This window comes from Chrysemys picta, chromosome 5 (genome assembly GCF_011386835.1).
Source record: "Chrysemys picta bellii isolate R12L10 chromosome 5, ASM1138683v2, whole genome shotgun sequence".
NCBI lineage: Eukaryota > Metazoa > Chordata > Testudines > Emydidae > Chrysemys > Chrysemys picta.
Genome location: NC_088795.1, coordinates 89,501,144 through 89,522,602, shown reverse-complemented (window position 1 = coordinate 89,522,602; position 21,459 = coordinate 89,501,144). Strand labels below are relative to the sequence as shown.

General features: G+C 39.8%; 1 protein-coding gene across 2 annotated transcripts in view; it reads right to left on the bottom strand.

Moving 5' to 3' along the window:
- The window catches only part of DLC1 (DLC1 Rho GTPase activating protein), a 391,881-nt gene extending 371,586 nt beyond the window's left edge, over positions 1-20,295 (bottom strand). Inside the window, exons 1-2 of one of the 2 annotated variants that reach the window (XM_065596882.1) lie at positions 20,087-20,295; positions 4,787-5,951 (exon numbers count right to left, since the gene is read on the bottom strand). In XM_065596882.1, coding sequence (XP_065452954.1) covers positions 4,787-5,842 — 1,056 coding nt within the window. In that variant the 5' untranslated portion in view covers positions 5,843-5,951; positions 20,087-20,295. The remainder of the gene's footprint in view (positions 1-4,786; positions 5,952-20,086) is intronic. The other variant, XM_065596883.1, reaches the window with a different exon arrangement.
- Positions 20,296-21,459: the final 1,164 nt, after the last annotated feature.

The following is a 21,459-nucleotide window of genomic DNA, read 5'->3' as shown; positions in this document are numbered from 1 at the left end:
CATGCAGGCCCCCACATTTTGTACCCTAAAGTTCAAAGTGGGGATACAGCCTTGACAGGCACTTCTGAATGTTTTACCCTTGGTAAATACATTTTAAATATAGGGTCAGGCTTTCAAACCGAGGCATAACATGTGCGCCTACAAAATTGCAAGCACACCTGAAATGCCCTGAATTTTCTTATGCAAAGCTGCATTTATGCCCAAATCAGGTTATTGAACACCAATCTAAATTTAGCTTTGTTATCTTGGAAAAGTCCTTTGAAAATGAAATATGCTATTTAAGTGCTCTGCTAAGTACCAGTTTGTTGGCATCATTACTCCATTTTCATATGCACATGGGGAAAGAGCAGGGATGTGCGGTGATTGGATGCATGTGCACTCGTTTGTGGTCCCCGCTATTGAAAATGTATCCCATAATTCTAGTCTTCCTCCTTTTATGCTTTTTCTATCTCTTAGATCAATAATACATATGCCAATCTGTGCTGTAGCTATAGTCGTATTCCTGGGGTGAGATTTTCAACAGGCTATAAAAGTTTTTGATTATGTTGGGCATAAATGTAGAATAAAAAAATTATTATTCTATTCTGCATCACTGTTTTTTAAAAGCTTTTTCCATTTGTTAAACTGCCAAACCCTTGGAGCCAGCCTTATTTTGAAACACTTAATTGAAGAGGAAATGCTACAAAACTGGAGCTGTTGCTATGACAACAAGTAGCCAGTACCTGCTTCTGGTAAGCCACTGCCAGGAAGGTAATAATAATAATTTACACAAATGCGTTGTGGTCTCCCATGAAGAATAAATGTTTCCAAACTTTATAGATTTTTGTGATGACAATCACATTTTTTTCTCTTGAGACAGAAACCTACATTCTTTTTTTCCTCCATAGTCCAGTTCTGAACAGTCAACTGTAATAAGATCCCTTACTTATGCTCCATTATTGGTCTAATATGGTGGTAATTTGAAGGGCACCTCATTTGTCAGCCTAAGGCAAAAGTCTTTGGAGGCTGCAATTCTACACCCCAATCAGAGATGTGTGTATGCTGGCAAATTTCATTGCTAGTGGTGTATGTTTTAGAGAGAGACTGAAGAAAAAAATATACAAGACAAAACTATTCAGTTTAGCCATCTCTTAAACCACCCATAACTTTCTACAGCTCCCGGTATGCTCCATTCCATAGACCTGTCTCAGATCTATCTCTGTTTATGGCAGGTATTGAAGTCTAGTACAGCCTGAGAAGACACAGATTTTACAGCATGGCTATGGTCATGTGCAGACATACAGTGCGACTAGTTAGTCTCATATTCAATCATTTATTCTTTTGATATGCAATGCTGCTAATAAACATCGGTCCTATGTTTTAGATGCCCCTACATAATAAGCTGCACACTCAACACAACACACAATAAAACTACTCAAATATCATACTAATCAGCTGCCATGCAACTTAAACATTGTATAACTACTCCCATAACAATAAAGGCACCTGCTATTGCTCAACAAACCACCATCAGAAAACAGGCTAAAAATATAAGCTCTGATGAGTCAAGGGAAGAGGCAATTTCCAGAGTCATGAAGAATGCCATCATGGCAGCTCCTTTCCATTTATAACATGGGGGGGTCAAGTTCAAGCATTTCAATGAGTGAAACTGTGACAGTACACGTCTGTCATAGTCAAAGCAAATGATTAAGCTGGAATTTAATGCTGGTGAAATGTACCTGACTGGCAGTCTTGGAGGTTGAGACCCTGTATTTATTTACAGAGCAGATATAGCACAGGCAACAGCAGAACAAGATTCCCCACTCCGTCACCCTAGGGTGCTTCAACCTGGACAAGCAGGGAGCATCTCTGGAAGAGAGAGGGTAGTTCACTTGCCATGCCCATACATTCTTTGGCCTCTCACTTGAGGGTGCGATATCTTATGTCAGTAAGGGCCAGATTTCTAAATATATTTAGATGCCCATAGAAGCAGATAGGGGCCTAGTGGAATTTTTGAAAGTGCCTAGGTGCCTAAATACCTTTACAAATCTGGCCCTAAGTGCCTATTATTATTATTATTAGCAGTGATGTGGACACTTATTTATTGGGCACTGGACGGAGACCATCACATTTATTTCATATTGGACAGCAAACATCCACAGCTAGTGGTGTGTGTTAGTCCTTAACTGCAGTATTTAGGCTAGGTTGAACTACTGCCCTTGAGAGAAAAGGCCCTATATCCCATTACCAATCCCTTAAATCCCCCAGCCACTGCAAAGCAAACACTTGACTTTTATGGTTGGTTTCAGTTTCAAGTCTGTTTTCTCTCCAGTGTTTTGTTCTCGTTATAAAAGTGGTTTTCAGTGTCATCTTAGAAACATGGCACATTTTTATTAGCGATTGTTGTCCCTAGAGATGGGCAATATCATCCTTGTAAAATATTATAAGATTAGATATAAATGATAAAACCATCAAGGCAGGAACACCGTTAGCAAAGGGATCTGCACATCTAGAGAGAGTGAGAATATTCATACTAGGAAGCAGGAGCAGATCAGACCTCTTCCTTTTAACCAAACCTTTTCAAGGGCAGGTTAAAAAAAGTCGCTTGAAGCAGGCTTCCATTGGCTCTCCCCAAAATAACCTCCAAGCTCCCTTGCTCTTTGGAACACAACCCCTTTTCAGTTTCCTCATGCATATGACTTCCGGTTCCTTCCTTCCATGTGGCTGCCACTTCCCCTGAGACATTTTCCATTCTCCTCTCCAACAGCCTCTTGGCTTGCTCCCTCTCTCTAGTTTGCTTGCTTGCCTTCCCACAATTTCCCAACTGTCACCGTACTCCACTGCAGTATTACTGGGATCTTCAAAGATTCTTGCTTTTTAAAATACCTATTGTAGCAACCACAAACCACCAGCCAATGCTAATGAATCAATGCAGTGATATCACCCATGGAAATAAAAAAGGCAGCATTTCCAAGTGTTATATACAAACCCTCACATATATAGATAGCTAAATGTGATATTGTAAGGATTTCAGGGGTAACTATGGCAGGTCAGAGAGAAATAAAAAGGAAAGAGTGAACTAACAGAGGTAAGTCACAAATACTGTGACTTTAAATCAATGTAACAGTCATTACAGAGTTATGAAGTACAGCATTTGACTCTAAAGCAAGACTGGATATGAGAGTTTCTAGAGCCTTTTGTAAAAGCTACATATAGCTTCCAACCATAACAAAATCTTACTGAGTGTTAATGTTACCAAACAGTGTACCCAAGGGAGTGATAGCCACAACTCAAGATGCTGTGTTGGCATACAGCAGTTTGGACATGCTGGTTCATGCTTCAGAGGTTGTGATTTAGTGAAACAACCACTAAGACACTGAAGATCTTGTCTGATGGTAAAACCACAACTTTATAGAAACCAGATTTCTGAAAAAAGACAAGACGAGCTGGGGATTATTGTTCATTGAGGATGTTAGCAGATAGATAGGCAGAGAGAAGAACCACCAATATGACATAGGTATTGGATAGAGAGAATAAAGGCTTATTTACACTGTACATTAGTCTGCACTAGGAGGGTGTCATGTGCTACTTGTACTGTGTGGATCCTGTTGGCACTCACTAAAAGTTATGTAATGTGCATTAATGTGGTATGATTTGAAACAGGAGTAAATTAACACACACTAGGGAACCGTTAGTGAACCCCACCAAGACCCACACCAGCCAGCTAATGTGCAGGAGGCTAGAGTGCACTGGAATTCACACCCTTGTACTAATACACCGCATAGACAAGCCCTAAGCAACACAGCCAGCAGAAACAGACTTAGGGCCCAATCCTGCAGTCCGATGATCAGCAAATCCCTCCTATGGAAGTCAATGTGAGTTTTGCTCCTGCTGGGATTGTGGGATCTGGCCCTTAGGCTAGGTCTACACTATGGGGGGGTGGGGGGTCGACCTAAGATATGCAACTTCAGCTACGTGAATAGCGTAGCTGAAGTTGCGTATTTTAGGTCAACTTACCTGGCTGTGAGGACGGCGGCGAGTCGACTGCAGCTGCGCCGCCGTCGACTCCGCTTCCGCCTCTTGCCACGGTGGATATCCGGAGTCAACGGCAGAGCCATCAGGGATCGATTTTATCGCGTCTTCACTAGACGTGATAAGTCGATCCCCAATAGATCGATTGCTACCCGCCGATCCGGCGGGTAGCAAAGACATGCCCTTAGAGTTTATTCTCTTTTCCCTGTCTGAAGAGCCAGTGAAGTTTTCTTATTGCTCTCAGTCTGAAAACATCAAGAACTTCCTCTATCTTCATACCAGCAACATTTTGTGAGAACTCGCTCATGGGGCTTTGCTGGAACTTAAATAGCTGCTTCCTGTACTTCACAGCGCCAGTAATATAGACATTTTAGAATTTCTTTTACAAGTTTGTAACATTTTCCTCCCCATCCCTTTTAGACAAAGGTCCTATACAGCTGCAGACATCACTTATATCTAAACACCACCTCTGATATTTGGTACTAGCAAAGAAAAAAAACCCAAACAACAAACAAACACCACAACAAAAAAATATATATAAACAAATATAAGGAACATACCAAATTCACAAGACAGTAATTTTCAGATCTAAAAATGAGTTTACATCCATGTGGCATGTTTCCAAATTGTTTCGCAGAAGCATTTGCAACACCTGGCATCTACACAACATTCTGAGTGATATTTACCTTACGGCTTAAATAAATCAGCCATGAGATTACATGAGAAAAAGTTGACAAAAACTGAAACCAAACCCCGTAATTTGTGTACATCCTACCTTTCTTTTGCGCAGTTTCACTTGATTGTCTGTAGATTCATGGGTGGACAGATTATCCTTCAAATGTAAACATTGCGTGCCTTCCACTGGACTGATATTTGTAAGGCATTTTTTTTCAGGAACCACTTGAGGTTCTGTGTAACCACTTTCATCCAGTCCATTTTCCATTGACATTATATGGGAACTGAGAGGAGATTGCATAAGGTAGTTGCTGGAGTCTGCTTTTGAGAATGGTTGTCTACCACTGCCAGTATACAGACCAGGAGAAAACTCACCCTGGACCACGTTATAGTCAGCCTTTTCATGCCTATCTTTAGGAGCATCACATTTCCTACGCTGTTGTGCAATTACAGCAGTATGAAGCAGCTGTTTCTCAGGCATAATTTCCTTCACCTTTAGAGAACTGGAGAGATTTTCTCTTGAGGCATCTATTACTTCATTTAAGCCTTTATAATTACAAAGCTCCAGGGTTTTCCCAATACTGCCACAAATGTCCTCTTCTTCCTTCTCTTCGTTGGGGACTGTGTCATAGTCAAGTTCATCAATATCTCCTATTGTTTCAGAAATGTTAGATTCCCTGTTTGTTTTAATCATTGCTACCATATTTGTTAAGGAGCCTGCTCCTCCTAAACTTTGCTCTTCATCTGTTAGTCTCCTTCCAATAGTGAACTGGTGGTTAACTTTATCCAAACAGAGGTTTGAAACATCGTCGTCATCACCATCAGAAATATGGACCAAAGTTTCTGTGCTGGCCTCCAAAGAAAGAAAATGCTCCTCATCCTCATGGTTATCATTTTCATCCACCTCTTTTGAAATGTTGCTATGCAGCTTTGCAGGGAAGCCAATCAGTTCTCCACCATGACAGCAGTCTGGTAAAGAAGCACATTTTTCTTTCCGGTCCACATTCAAAACTTCATCTTTTTCCATACTTTCTTGAAAGTTATCAGCTACAAGTCCATGATGACATGCTGTATTATACTCAACAGAATTAAAAGGCAAGCCCATCCACTGGGTCACATGTTCTTCCCAGCTTCTCTTTCTGATTGCTAGAGACATGTCATAACAGTTCAGCAACAGGCTGCAAGGTACATTCTATACAGGACCAGAGGAGATGTCATGACTGCAATGAATTCCAGAGGGAGAGAGAGTTTCATCATTTTAACATCTGTAAGAAATGAGAGAGATTGGGTTATTGATTCAACTCTAAGAAAGACCCAAGAGTAGGAACAGTTGAAACAAAAATGTAAAAGCAAAGATAAGAGCATGGGGTTGGAAGGGAGGAATTTAAAAGGATGTTTTGTGAAATAGCTTTAATAGTTATCATACAAACTTGATGGCAGCTATGATTTAGCATGGCTTACTTTCTGATTACTCTCCAATATCAAGCAAACAGAAATGGTATAAACAAGCTAATAGACAGGCAACTGGCTTCATGGGCCAGATTTTCACAATGAGTCTCTCTTCACTATTTCCGTCATAAGATATCCATTTCCATGGTTACAAAATGTATTAAATCTTGTGACTCCTGGAACACAAAGTAAGTTTGCATTTCTTCTTCATGAAAAGAAACCCATTTAGTGCAGACCTCCAGTTACTGTCTGAAGACTTGGATCTGAAGTTGATGATTATTCAGAATTTCACAAATGTTATAAACCTCTTTATTGTGCTGCTAAATTTCAGCCCAATCCTGCAGCCATTTACTTGTTGTCATTCTTATTAATATGAGTAGTTTAATTGGTTCCAATGAGACTAGTTACAGTAGTAAGTATTACATCCAGAAGAGTTTTCAGGATTGGGCCCTTAAAAGGGCAAAAACTTCAATAATCAGGAAAAACTTATTTAACTTTCTGGCATATTTCTCACTTCAAGTAGCTCTAGAATTTGAAGGAAAATGTGGTTTATTAGTGGCCATATACCAGATCAAGCCATAATCTGTCATTGTCATTCACATGAATGAATCCTTAAGTCCCACAACTTCAACTGGGCTCTGTGCAGGGAGAGAGATCATTTGTGTGCATCATACTGAAAGATCAGGGCCTTAGTCATTAAAGCGCTCTGCTATTTTAATGAGCATTTGCTTAAATTTTAACTAAGACATCTTTTACAAGTCCCCTAAAGCTCTATTAGTTGGATTGTGTCCCTTACCCATGTTGGTGTGTACTTATTCAGTTAAGTAACCCCACTGAGATCAGTAAGGTTACTCTCACGAGTGCAAGTAAGGGTTCCCCAATTGGGCCTTGTATCTGATAAGTTTAGATGGCAACATACGTACATTCATCTATTCGCTTTGACATTTAAACATATGAACCATTGGGCAAAGGAAATATGTTACAGCTATTTAAATTATGCATATAATACAAGACGGAGCAACGAGTTCTTTATCAAATAATGAAACAAAATGACTGGGCTGTAAAACATTGCAGGTTCAAGGAGCAAACACTTCTACTTTTCACTCCCTACATAAGAACTGTCAGCACTTAGCACGAATCTGCTTATTGATTTCACCAATAAAGAAGATTAACTACCGAGTTTGTTCTGGGTCATTTCAGTCCACTACAGCAAGCTCCGATTGCCCACAAGGCTGTCCTGACAAATCACATGCCTGAAGGTATAAAAGTAAGCTGTTTGAAAGAAATGCAGAATTATGACTGTGCAGATGAGTCTCTGTAAATTATGCCCTGACAAAGTGACTTTTAGAATGGACTTGTGCACACCCTGAGATCTTCAACTTTTTTTTAGGATGGCAAGCTTCATTTCATGTTTTCCAACTTTGTGGAAGTTTGTACTTAAAAGGAAAATATAGTCATAGGGTAACAGAATTCTGGCACAAGTGAATAGCGTGTGGGAGGCGGAGGAAGATGGAAAGAACATACAGCCAGGCAAGTCCCTCTCCTCCCCTAAAAAATGCACTGCCCCAAAACTATTTTCACAGGCAAAATTTGGTAGTAAGAGGATGATTCTGCTTTGAGAGTCTCTTTTCCTTCTTGTGAAACACTTTTCATGTGAGCATTCCCATGTATTTTAGAAAAAAAATTAGTGCTACAACATCTGTTTTATTTTCATCAATGCAGGTGGGTAAATTGAAGGTCCAAAAAGGTTATGCAGTTTTCCCATGGTCACACAGGGAGTTTGTAGCATAATCAAGAAGAGAATCCGGGAGACCTGAGTGTATAGCACCAGGCTATACAATCTCCAAAGGACATTTATACATGTCCTCCTAGGCATTTGTTTGGTTGACAGTCTGAAAAATGCCAGCATTCTAAGGGTTAACGGGTGTGTGTTACTCCCATTGCTGTTAAATGGAGTTACATGTGTGCAGCGAGGGCAGAACAGATCCCTTACTGTTTTTCATTTTTGGATGTGGTGGGTTATATTTCATGGGGGATGAAAAACAAATAAATCTCACTTTAGGAACCCTTCTGTTTTACTTGTGCTATCACAGTCGCGTTGGCTGTCTAATGGATAGCAGACAAAATGATTAAATAAGATAATATCAAATGTTTTGCTTGAAATTCAAGACAAATAAATATATGACAAGGACACTTTCATTGTTTCCTAAAATATGAGATTACAGTAACGTGGAGTGTGAAGATTTACCAGAGACACACAAATCTAGCTAGAGCACTAAGCTTACTAGTTAGGGAGGCCCTTCCATGTCCTCCTCACAGAGCAGTGACCCGCAGATCAGTGGAAGCCCAGTTGCCCCATCGTCTACCAGAATAGACCTATGGAGCCTGCTAGGAATTCCTTCTCTCTCTAATCCCCTCTGTACTGTATGGGGAGGAGTTATTCTACTCTTATTTCCTACCCTCATCTTCAGAGAGCTCCCCTCCACTCTCGTCTACCTCCTCCCCCACTGGTACTTTCCAAACACTGCACCCCCAACATTTGCGAGGAGGGCGACATGATCCCAGCATCCCATTTCCTGTCTGGGCACTATATGGGACAGAAACCGCCAACCTGTGGCCAGGCCAGGATCTTCCATTCTCTCTCTCTTCCCCCCCCCCCGCCCCGTGCTTCCAGAATCAACACATCAAAGGAGAGATTTAGATAGACAGCAATACAAGTCAAAGAGTGATTCCCCCACCATCTCAACAATGGAAATCACTTATGTCTTGCTCAGGCTATAGATGGGATACATTTTGCACAATAGGATAGACTGTTTTTTTTATTCTACAACACACCAATAAAAGAGTCATATTAGACATGCACACGTAGGAGATCAACCAAAAATATGTATTTTGGTAGTTTTGTTTCACCTTCATTTGTGTGTTGTCCCCACCCAGCAAACAGTATTTAAGAAAGTGAATGGGGCTGGTATTAAGACAGAAGGTTGCTTACAAACAGTTCAACTTAAAACTTAGCTCCCTGCTCAGCTCATTACATTTCTCCCTCTTTCTCTCTCTTGCTTCAAAGAAATACTCTGCCTTTTAAATTTTTTTCAGTTTTTTTGTGAACAAATGTTTGTATGCCTAAATTAATTACACTCATTTGGATGTACCATAATACAGTACTTTTCTTAATCAGTCATTTCTGATGTACCCTGACTGCCACGCAAACATTTGTGAGAAACTAGAAAATTAATTTGTTACATGCATATTTCTTTATTAAAGCAATACAAAGCAGGCAAATTGCTTTAACTTGCTGGCAATTGTTAACACATCAACTTAGTTGTATTATATTGCTAAACCAAAAAGAAAGAATATAAAACTGTTTTCAATAGTGAACATTATACTATATACCCATAACAGGGGGGCTAACCCCCAAATACTAACATGGTTACCAATAATACCCATTGGTGATATAGAAAACAAAACAACAAAACCCCACAGAATTCTTCAGTGTCCTGGCAATATACCCTCTAGATTGCTGACCAGCGCATTGGAACAGAGCAGAGCCTGAATCAGTGAGCCTTTCTGGTTTTAGTTGATCCCAGTGCGTGCTAGGATTGGACTTTGAGGATTAAAATCACTATTTTCAATAGAACCCTGCAATGCAGAAATTAGTGAATATTTTATAGGTGACTATCACATCTGTTCTTCCATTTAAAGAGCTCCCAGTATCCTGGGATACACCAGACATACAGCAATATATATGTTGACTGACCGGTGTTATTTGCAGCTGCAAGCTAAACTGATACAAACCAAGTTTAAACCACCATAAGAGTGTGCACACATAAAATTGCATTGGTTTAACATCACACCTTTAGTTAAACTAGTACAACGTTGTGTATAGACCAGCCCCTACTCTCACCAGAAAGTTATATTAGAAGTTGAAGTTACAATTTTCTTACTCTGTTCCTCTATAAGAAAAGTCATAATTGAGCTATACATTTTCTTTCATGACAGAAACAAAAATAAAATCTGTCACTTACAGTAAACATAGATCATATAGGACTTGGTTAACAAAAACTCTATAATTTCTAACAAAGTTTTTACAGGAAGTTAGTATTTACTAACAAAAATCAGACAAGAAGGTAATTAATCCATGAGACCATACGCTAATAGAAGCCTTTAACAAACTACCCAAGGCCTCATCCCTTGTGACTTTGTAAGGATTTCCTTTTTCTAGAGGGAATCAGTTTTGTTATCCCACAGGAAGTCATTATGTATCCTCTTTTATACATTTTGACATATATCAGAATACACCCATTATATTTTACTAGCTGTCAGTGAAAAATATAGTACTGTTAAGATTGTTTAAAACTTTTATGCAAAAGATACTTAACATATTACAGAAAGTGAGTCTAACTGTAATCAGGCTGTCCAACAATATTCAAAAAACCTCAGAAATTAGATGTATCAAACTATGAAGTAAGCTCGGCAAATGGTTCATGCAGACAAATCCAAAGTCTTGGAAACCAATACTGTTTGCATAAACTGACCAAGATAGGATTCCAAACTTTCGCAATACATCTTGATTTATCTTTAGAAAACAACAAACATTAACGAGTTGCTTAATTTTATAATTATTTGTTCCCCTTCGAAATATACAAAGGGAGCTTGAAATAATAGCTAACTGGTGATCATACAATATTTCTTTTTTTAATTTTTAATCTGATTTATTTCCTGAGTTAGAGAAACAGCCTCCCATCAAGGAGAAGGGTAGGGAAAAGACAGGATCCATAGTCAAAGTGAACTATTTCCACACTCCCCAGGCTTATTTAACATCTCTGTGGGAATGTCTACACTGCAGATAGGAGTGTGCTTGAAGTAGTGTGCTAAAATAGCAGTGTACCTGGGGGTAGCACAGGCAATGGCTTGAGCTAGCTGCCCTAGAACATACCCAGAGGGTACAGGTGGGTTTGTACTCAAACAGCTAATCAGAGCTGTTGCCTGTGCTACCCCTAGCTACATTATTTTTAGGGTGCTCTCTTGAGCAGAGCTAGCATGAATTTGTCTACCCAAGCTCATCTTTTCGTGATACAATTTGTATGATCTAATATTGACAGCTAGTCAATAAAACAGAAAAAAAAACCATTAAAATTATACATTTGAAATAATCTGGGCCTCTGAATGTTCAGCTTTGAACGCCTCATAGATGTTACTTATTTGTGTGACTTTCCAAGTAATAAATCGTCTACCTAAACAGAGTGCCATACATATTATCGAATAGCAGCAGCTATCTTAAATTAGTATTTTCCTCTAGGGGAAAACAACAAAAACCAACAGTTGGCTTAGTCCTGATGCCACTGAAGTCAGGCACTTTTGCCATTGATTTTCATAGAAGCAGAATCAGGCCCAAGATGAATTTCATGCTGAACTGCAGATAGTGGGTCTTATTTATCTGAAGGTGTGTCTACACTTTGAGCTGGGGACATGATTCCTAGCTCAAGACAACTTTATCAGAACTAGCATGAGTGAGTGTTGCTGCAGCATCATGGGTGAAATGGACAGGTTAGCCTCCATGAGTATGAGCTCTCTGAGACCACTGGTTTGTGCTCGGGTGGCTAGCCCTTCCTGCTGCTCATGTGGATGTGGCTACACTCTATTTTTAGCACGCTAAATCAATCAGGGCTAGCTAGCATGGGTATGTTTCCTTGAGCTGAGATCCATCTCACCATCTTCCCCCCCCCAGCTCAGAGTGTAGATGTACCCTAAGTATTTATTTAAAACTTCCAAACACATCTGGGGTACCCAAGATGATCATTCTTAACCTGTGGTGGAGTTAATAGAAAAACTAATCAATGTATTCAGAATGGAAACAAACAAACAAACAAACCCCCCAAACCTGCAGTGTAAAGACCAAGTTTTCTAGCTATAGATGGTTGTCAGATTGAAACCAATTTAATTTTGCTTGACTTTATTTATTTCCTACGCCTACCAGATTGAAGCTTCCAATAGAAGGGAAGGAGTGAGACAATTTAAAGAAAAAATACTATAGGCTATGGTCCTGTTCGAGCCACTGCTGACAATGGTTGTCAGCAACAAGTCCCACTGCTGAATCGGTGATGAAAATAGTTTAACTGCTAGTGTAGATGGGACAAAAAACACCATTACAGAAACGTGATGGATTTGATTGAACAAGGTCTCAATTACACATTTATACATAATATAGTGTTGAAAACAGATTTTATCCCATGTACACTAGTCGTTAAACTCTTTTTCAACATCAGTTAAATGGAATTGACTGCTGAATACCCACTGTCAGCAATGGCTTTGTTTCCTAGTGGACATGAGGTTTAAGGAGAAAAGGTACAGGCTGCCAGTAAAAGCGTGATACCCATTTGGGTGCAACTGAAAATATCCTGAGAGGAAACTGGGCAAATGCATCTGGAATATCGCTTAGGATGCAATTGCAACAAGCCATGAGAATGGCAACAGGAACAGGCCTTTTGAAGAGACTAGAGAGCAGTGAGGCTCTTATATTACATACAGATTACTTTGTAGTGGCAATACCATGTAGGAGGACTTGAAGGGAGGTAAAGCTTTCATTCTATGATACGCTCTAATCAGCTGGATAGACTGCTGACAAATATATGCAGAGATTGTGCAACTACTGTATTTTAGATATATTTTCTCCAAAGCAGCTGGGTGATAAGTGAGAGATACCAGTTTCATAAAATGTGATTCCATTTTACATATGTTCTTATACCATGCTCATCACCGTAGTAACTGAGTACCTTCCAATAGTGCTTAACACCTGTCATATGTGGTTTGTTCTCTCACTCATACTGTTCCCAAGGGGAGAACTGTGTCTGCAGAACTGGTCTGCAGTGGAGGGCTTTGTTTTGGTAGGGTTCTGTTCTTGGGGGTGGAGGGTGTTTTGCTTTTTAAATTAACACACCACTATGTGTTTATGTTATAGAAGGCAGGTAGAAGTAGTGGAAGGTGGTGAGGTTTATCCATGTCCTTGGATCCAGTGGGAGTTAGTTCCACATTTCTAGATTGGCCTCCCAGAAATTTGTTTCCATTGCACAGATGAGCTTTTCCTTTATAGTTTCATTGTGCCTAAAGGCAGTGGTTGATAACTTGGTTTCTTATCCCAAAGCTTCAGGAGATCTTTTCAGTATCTTGGGCTCAGGCCAGTCAGCATATTGACGAAAAGGACCCAAACCTTGAACTTGACTCAACATTCCGTGGGAAGCCAGTGGAGAGAATAGGTCTGATGTTCTTGCAGTAGCCTGTGTTGCTGAGGGGAGTGCCATAGCCTTCTGTAATTGTTGTAGTTTCCTAAGGGCTGATGGCTTTGTGCCTAGGTATACTGCATTGCTGTAGTTCAGGTGGGAGGTGACAAAGGTATCTAATAACTGAGCACATGTCATCTGTTAGGAAGGGACAGAGTTTCATAGACAACTAAGATGGTAGAAAACTTTGCTCTCCGATGCTTCAGACCTACAAATTGGTCAATTCAACTAAAGAAGACTGTGTCAAACTTTTCAAAAAGTGTTTACTCTCCCTGTGGGTAACTGTACCTTTAAGAAGCTCCTGTTCTGTAATGCAGAGCTTCATGAACCAGATCTCTGCCCAGAACCTTTCCTCTGAGGGATCATTGAATGTCACACTGATCACCAGCCTGGCCTCAGTCTTGCTTGGGTTCAGCTTCATCCAGCTGTTCTTCATGCATGAGCTGATCTCATCCAAGCATGGGGCCATCTTGGTGGCACTTGTGTGGTCATATGTGGTGAAGGGTAGGTAAAGCTGTGTGTCATCTGTAAATTGCTGGTACTTGAGTCCATGTTGTCTGACTAGTTCATCTGGTGGCAGTCTGTAGATGTTGAAAAGAACCAGAGGGAGAGAACTGATCTCAGTGGGACTCTTCAAGTGAAGGGTCTAGTAGTGGAGGCATGGTTTCCATCAATTCTTTTTAGGTGTGTCCCTTCCAGAAGGACTCAAACCATTCTAGTGCATTCCCTTGGACTCCTGAAACTTCTCTTAGGTGAGGCAGCATTGTCTCATGTTAGACAGTGCCAAATATTCAGAGAGATCTAGGAGGATGAGAATGGGTTGACTGCAAGGGATCATCATCCATCAGTGCCACTAAAAGCTATTTCCATCCCATATCTGGCCTGCATTCAGATTGTGCCAGGGCTAGAACATTAGTTGAGCTTTTCGGCCTTTGACTAGCTTTCTGTGAGCTCGCTCAGGAACAGAAGCTTTAATCCGGGGTGGTAGTCGGCCTCTGCCCCAAGGAGCTGACAGTCTAGATAGATAAGACCAGGGGTTCTCAAACTGGGGGTCGGGACCCCTCAGGGGGTTATGAGGCTATTACATGGGGGGTCGTGAGCTGTCAGCCTCCACCCCAAATCCCAATTTGCCTCCAGCATTTATAATGGTGTTAAATATATAAAATGTGTTTTTAATTTATAAGGGGGTCGCACTCAGAAGCTTGCTATGTGAAAGGGGTCACCTGTAAAAAAAGTTTGAGAACCACTGGATAAGACAAAAAAAGGATGGGACTGGAAACAGAGATGCAAAGAGTTAACAGGCACCATATATGAAGTTCAAATCATGATGCAAGTTTTTCCATTGTTCAAAGATCTAGTTTGGTCCCCATTTTGATTTTTTTTTAAAAAGAGATAATAAAATAAGATGACAAACCCTTAGAAGAGCAAAAGACAAAAAAAAAAAAAAAAGAAGAAGAGGAAAAAAAGAACTGGAGACAACAGTACATTAAAGAGATTATTTGAACCAGCTTTTAAAGATACATATTGCCTAAGGCTTTGTTTTTGTGTTTATGTTCAGTGGTTGATGCACAATCTGCCAAATGTAAAACAATAGCCACTTCCAAATTCAATGTAAGAGGTTTTCCTCATTCAAGAAAACACAATTATCATAATATTGGATTATATCTCCTCTACCACAGGATTACACTTCAAATACATAGTTCCTAAAAACATCATCAACAGCAGCAAGTAACGACTGGAGATAAACTAAACTCACAATAATCAACAAATAACAAATACATTCACAATTTTATGAGAATTAAAAACCATATTTTCAGAATAGTCACAGCCTTACTATTAATTTACACCTGGAATTTTGCATGCATGTGATGTTGGGGTACAACTTTGGATCATGGTTTTGCATATTGCAAAATGTTTGCATTTGAAAGTGGATCTAACCATTCAACTTATTTGTAAATAACATTTTGCAACTGAAAATCTGAGTTCTACAGCCTCCAGTCATTTGCTCACAGAAAATTGAGGGAGCTAGCAAGTAAAAAATTGTTTTATTGATGTAGAAGCCACACTATTTGGGAATCCTTTCTCCATCATGGATCAGTATAGAACCCTGTAATGAACACATATTAAAGTGCTTTCAAATTGACTGATTGGAAAAGTTGACTAATTAATATAATTGATCCAAACTATACTCTTTAATGTACCCTGCAACAGAACGTACTCTGCCCCCACCTTCCCCCCCCCAAATAAAAGGACACAAACTGCAAATCAAAAATAAACATAATTTCTTTGAACTTTTTTTTCCCATTAATACAATGATCATATAAGATGGAACCAGGATGGCTAAAATTCAGAGGATATTCTAAAATATACCTTTTAGAGAAAAGAGTAAGCTTTTTAACAAATCAATGCAAATTTTTTTTCAGATAGCATTCCAGGAATGATAGTTTTCACAAAAGGCATGTTAAGAGCAGAAAAAAAAAACCTTGCAACATTAAACATAGCATTTCTGACATTTTAAATGTAATCCTTCTGCCCATCTAAGTTGGCAGCAACAAGGGCTGGGTTCTGTATCTAGGGGTTCCGTTTCAATAACGCAATGCAACACAGGCTCGAGCCCCCACCCAGTGATCTGGGACAATTACAAACCACCCCCTGGGCGCCTCTAAGAGGCAATACTTCCCCTCTCGCAAGCACGGAGTCTGAGTGTAGCAGAAAATGTTTAATAACATGAGGTAAACGACATCAGCATTAAATTGGAAAAACACCACAAACAGGATTCATAACACAAATCATGAGCAAAAGACCCACCCTAGCAAATTGGGCTGTGTCCTTTCCCTTTGGTTCTTGAATCCAGCAACCCAAAAATCACCCAGAGTCCCCAAAGTCCAACACCCCCAAAGTCTCTTGGGTCCAGCAACCACCCAAAGTCCCAAAAGTCCAACAGCCCCCAAAGTCTCAGTCCCTGGTCAGTGCAGCCCCAGAGTAAAAGGGGGGCACTCAGGGTGTTAAGGGGCACCTTACGTGATCCAAGGCCGTCTGGCCGTCTCTCCGTGGGGCTCTGCCTCAGCCTTCACCACGAGCCAGTCCACCTCCTGCCGTCCTAAGAACTGCTCTGCTCTACGAGCTGCTCTGCTCACCAACCTGTGAGCTGCTCCAGCCGTCCCCGCAAACAGCTCCGCTCACCGTTCCTTGGGCCGCTACAACCGTCTCCGCAAGGCTCCGCGCCGCTTGCTACTCCTCCAGCCATCCCCGCAAACTGCTCCGCCAGCTGCTTAGCAATATAGCTTTAGGCTCCCCCACTAGTTAACACAGCACTCAGTGATCTCAGCTCTTAATAACTTTACCTCTTTTGTGATTCCAGCTTATAGTAGGGGAGCCCCAGTGCTGGTGCACCATTGGCCCAAAGTGAATTCAGCTCAGCAGTCTGTAACTAGACTCCTAATGGAATCAAAGTTAGCTCTGACATTCAACAGTGGAGAGAAAAAGTAGTGGAATTGGTGTTTCAAGCCCTCAAAGGGGGGCCATGCCATCAGGTACAAATACCTGTACCCATCCTCTCTCAATTCACTGGGTTGTGGAACCCATGTCCCTTGTCTAGCAAATGCTACTTAGGTGATGGTGAGACACTCTGTCATAAAACAGTTTCATTGTCCTTGATTCACATAATCAGGGTAACAACACTTTATTCCTCCTGCCCCAATAACAGAGAAACTGGGGATCCCACCCCATCCAAAGTATCCACTATCAGTTGCTGTTGTCTCATGTCAGGCGAGGGGTGTGCCTATGCAAACAAGATCAGCCCCTGGAGTTCTTTTCCACACTCACCATAATTCACCACCAGATGTCAGGGTAGAGCTCATCCTGACTCTGCTTACATAAATAAAAAATATAATAACTGAAAATACTGAAAAATCAAAATGGTGATGATTATTTTATTTGTTTATGTTTATAGAAAGGCTAAGGTCAACACCTAGCTGCATGTTCTAGGAACCTACTATAAATCCCCTGTCCCTTCAGACAATTCTCTCCAATTTTCATATGTCTGGGCGAAAAATAATCCTGGCTTAATGTCCTGAAGGTCAATAGAATTTAGGCCAAAATCTTCTAACTTGTCCATTCATGTGGATCCTTACTGGAGATTAATCAAGCTCCACACAGGTATAGGAGTTCACCTGCACAGAACAGCTTGCAGGATTGGGGCCTTAGTTTTCCTGTGGTGTAGGATGCATCTGTTCTGTTCTCAGATGCACTCTTTGTCACCACTTATGCACATGCTTAACTTTACTTACAATTAGTCCTACTGTTCCATGTGTGGCTATTCATGTGCATGAAGTTAAACTCATGGGTAAGTGTTTGCAAAATGACCAGATTACATCCTCTTTTTTCAGGTACAGTAGAGTCATACAAAATTTTCCAATCTATCTTTTGTTTTAAAGAAATATAGTTGTGTTGGCAACTGGAATTAAATGTATTAATTTCCCTTGGATGGTGATACATGAGCAGAATATTTGTGATTTTTAGCTTTGTTTTGGAACTAAAACTTACAAAGTATAATAGCTAGAAAATGTTAGGGTATAAACATAAATGGAGTACTGGAGAGATGATTTGTTTTAAGGATTTCTTCCACTTAAGAAAAAGTGGCCAGTTATTAACTTTGCTTCATTTTCCTCATAGAAAACCCTCACAGCTAAAATGACAAAGCTGGCATTCTGGTTTTCAGATGTACAGTTTTGTTTTCTCATGGATGGCACAACGCAGCCCCAGAAATGCTGAGTGCCTTCTATTACTATTGAAGTAAATGAAATCTTTGCAAAATGTGCTCAGCACCACGCAAGATTGCTCCATCAGAAAAGGCCCATTCTTTTTATCCTTTGCTGGGCTCTCGTCTCTTCATTTGGACTAATGCGAAGAGTTAAGCATGTGTATAAATGCTGACAGGATCAAAACTGGGGGAGGGGTGCTTGGCTCTGAAGAGAATACAGCATGGAGCATTTTTGCAAAACCATTAAGACTGAGAATCGCCAGTTATATCAGGTCCCTGCTCAGAATCCCGAGGAGTCATATGAAAAGCCTGTCTCCTCATGCTGCTTCCTGGCCTTCTGTTCTGCATGGCAACAAGCTTCATTGCCATTAGTTTCCCCAATATGGCTATGGCAATGAAGGTCTCTGGGTCACAAAAGGGGAAGATATTGTCAATAGGGCCAGCAATAATTTTCACATTAGTTTCTACCCAAACATCCATGGAATCCTGACAGGATGCTACAATATCTAGCAGCTATTCTCAGTTTGTTCTCCTTCGGACCAACACTTCCCATTATCCACAGAGCAGTAACCCTGCAGGCATTCATACTGAAGGGTATCCTCTGTCTTAGAGGGATGGGGAAGCATGGGATATAAACCATTGCTCCTTTCCATTGTGGTATTTGGGCCCCTTCTGCTCCTTTGCTCCCCTTCATGCCACACTGCAATGAGAAACTTCTGGATCATTATTCTTAAAACAATACTTGGTAAAAACACAATTAAAACTTTTTTTCAGCTCTCCCCAACATATTTGAAGTGATGACTCATGTTTAGTTACCTAATTGGCCAATAACTGTATAGAATCTTAATGACGCACAGAAGCGACAAAGAATGTCTCATATTACTTCTGTGCAATAGCTGTCATTCTGGATATATTGAGAGACAAAGGGATATTTATGGTTTAGTTTGCCAAATACATTTCCAATGTGCATAACACCGTAATAATTAAATAACCTACTATATATAGAGTAGTGCCACCTATGTTTATGCCATATAAATTAAAGATATGCTAAATTTTCTTCTAAATAGCTCAAAAAGATTCTTGCTACTTTTATTGATAATATTAAACATTAAGAAAAGATTTTAAAGAGATTCAGTTCAGTTTACTATGAATCAATATATATTTACTGTTTTTTGCTTTCTTCCTTCTAAAATGCATGAATAGCATTCCACACGACAAAACAGTTATCTAGCTGCATTCGGTTATTTTTAATTCTGCCATCTTGATTGATGAAACCTAGTTAACACCAGATCTGTCAGGAAATATGCCCTAATATTTCACATTTAGAATTTACACTTTTAAGAATATTTATTTTTAAGACATGAACTATAACTAAGGTAGCTCTGGGAAAAACCACTAGAGACAAAACCAACAGAGGTATAAATGATATTCCTACCAAAAGGTTTGCTTCAGAGAATTAGTACCAAGGAAAAAAGCCTAGCCCTAAATGCCCTTCCTGTTGGCAAATGAGGTTAAAAAAAGAAAAGAAAAAGAAATCATTCACACTTCTAGTTTTCCTATTTTATGACCTTTAAAAAAAATGCAAACAAAACCATGCAACAATTTATAATTGAATGTAAAAAATCAGGTTTAGCATATCATTCTGATTTTTTATAGACAGAAATATAATACACATGCAGATTTTGTTTTAGATTTGTCAAAGTTTGATAAATGTAGTTGGCACACAGTCTACCGCTTATTGTGATTTTTTTTTATCACCTCCAGTTATATTCTTGATATCGTAAATGTAGACAGCTCCACTGCAGGATACTGACATTCAGTTTAAGCAGTTACAGAAAATGTCTTGATTTTTCAAATCAGCTTTATTTATTTATCTAAACACAAAGTATAAAAGATTCCAAGACTGCCTTACCTATATGAAGAGAAGGTGGAAATCACAGACATTACCTCGCTAAAAACTTTGGCCACAAAAACAAAACAAAACCCCCCCAAAAATCACTCAGTCCCAGTTAGTTTCTGCTAGCATAAAAGTTCAGATTTCGTTGCTGAGATCACTGCTCTATTCTAAGCAGTTATGCTCAATGTGTGATTCTAACAAAAACACCCTCTGCAGCTGGAGGGAGCCTTAACTAAGCAGAATTCTGTCAAGCTTTTCCCAGTGACTTCTGTCTACTAAATTCAGACTGATGTTTTGTGAAAGGGGCCTCAACAACCAGGCCCAGATTGCCTGAAAAGTATTTCCTGCCTTTGAATAGTATGCATATGTGAAAGAAGGACTGCATGGGGGGGGGCAGGGGGTAGGGAAATAAAAAGACGACAAGACTGAACATTTCAAGTCATTTGAGTTAGCCAACTCGACTGAGACAACTCTGTCAAACTATTAAAAGATTTATGATGCACTTAGAGAATTTAGAAGTATTTTCCATTCCACAATGGTTTATGAAAAATGTATTCTGTAACTGAAACATACATATGCGACTCCACGATTGTCCCTAAACTTAGGAGAACATCTTTGAATGTTTCAGATCTTTGGGATTCAGAGCAAGAAATGGGCAAAAAGCAGGCTGGCTTTTACAAAGCTTCTAGTGCAATTTTGACTGTTAAAACCACAGAATTAAATAGATAAAAATCTATACATGTAAACTGCAAACACATTTCTACCAATTAAATTAGTTTGAATCACGAGAAATGAATGATTGTCATTACAGTTTAAAAGTAGTTATAGCACAAGCAATGGCATATTCCGCTTTACCTCTACTGGGAATCCTCCAGAGTCACACAAATCCAGCTCTGCAAAAGCACAAGGACAGACTCCATCTTGATCATATTAGCATTTTGCTGACATAAAACACTTGTAACTATTTCTTTCCAGTTTGATAGGGTGCCTGAATCACATCTCTAGAGAAACCCACAGCATCTACAGCCTTCGTTCTATACAAATTTTGTGAAACTATCATCTGTTTATCTTTCCTGCTTTCTTCTGCGTCCTCTGAATGATTTCCTCTTAGTTGCTCCAGCCTGGGAACTTGGATTACCATTTGGTTTTGATTAAAACCAGACAGACAGCTCTGTAGAAGTTGGAGAGCAAGCTAATGGAAATCACTAGTATGGCTTTAATTAATGTATCAATTAATAATAAATGTTAACTATTCATATTACAAATGCTACACACACACACACACACACACACACACACACACACACACAAATAGCGCTCCAAGACCGCAAGGGTAATTTTTATGTGAAATAGTGCAAAATTTCCCACACCTTTCTGCCATATATTTT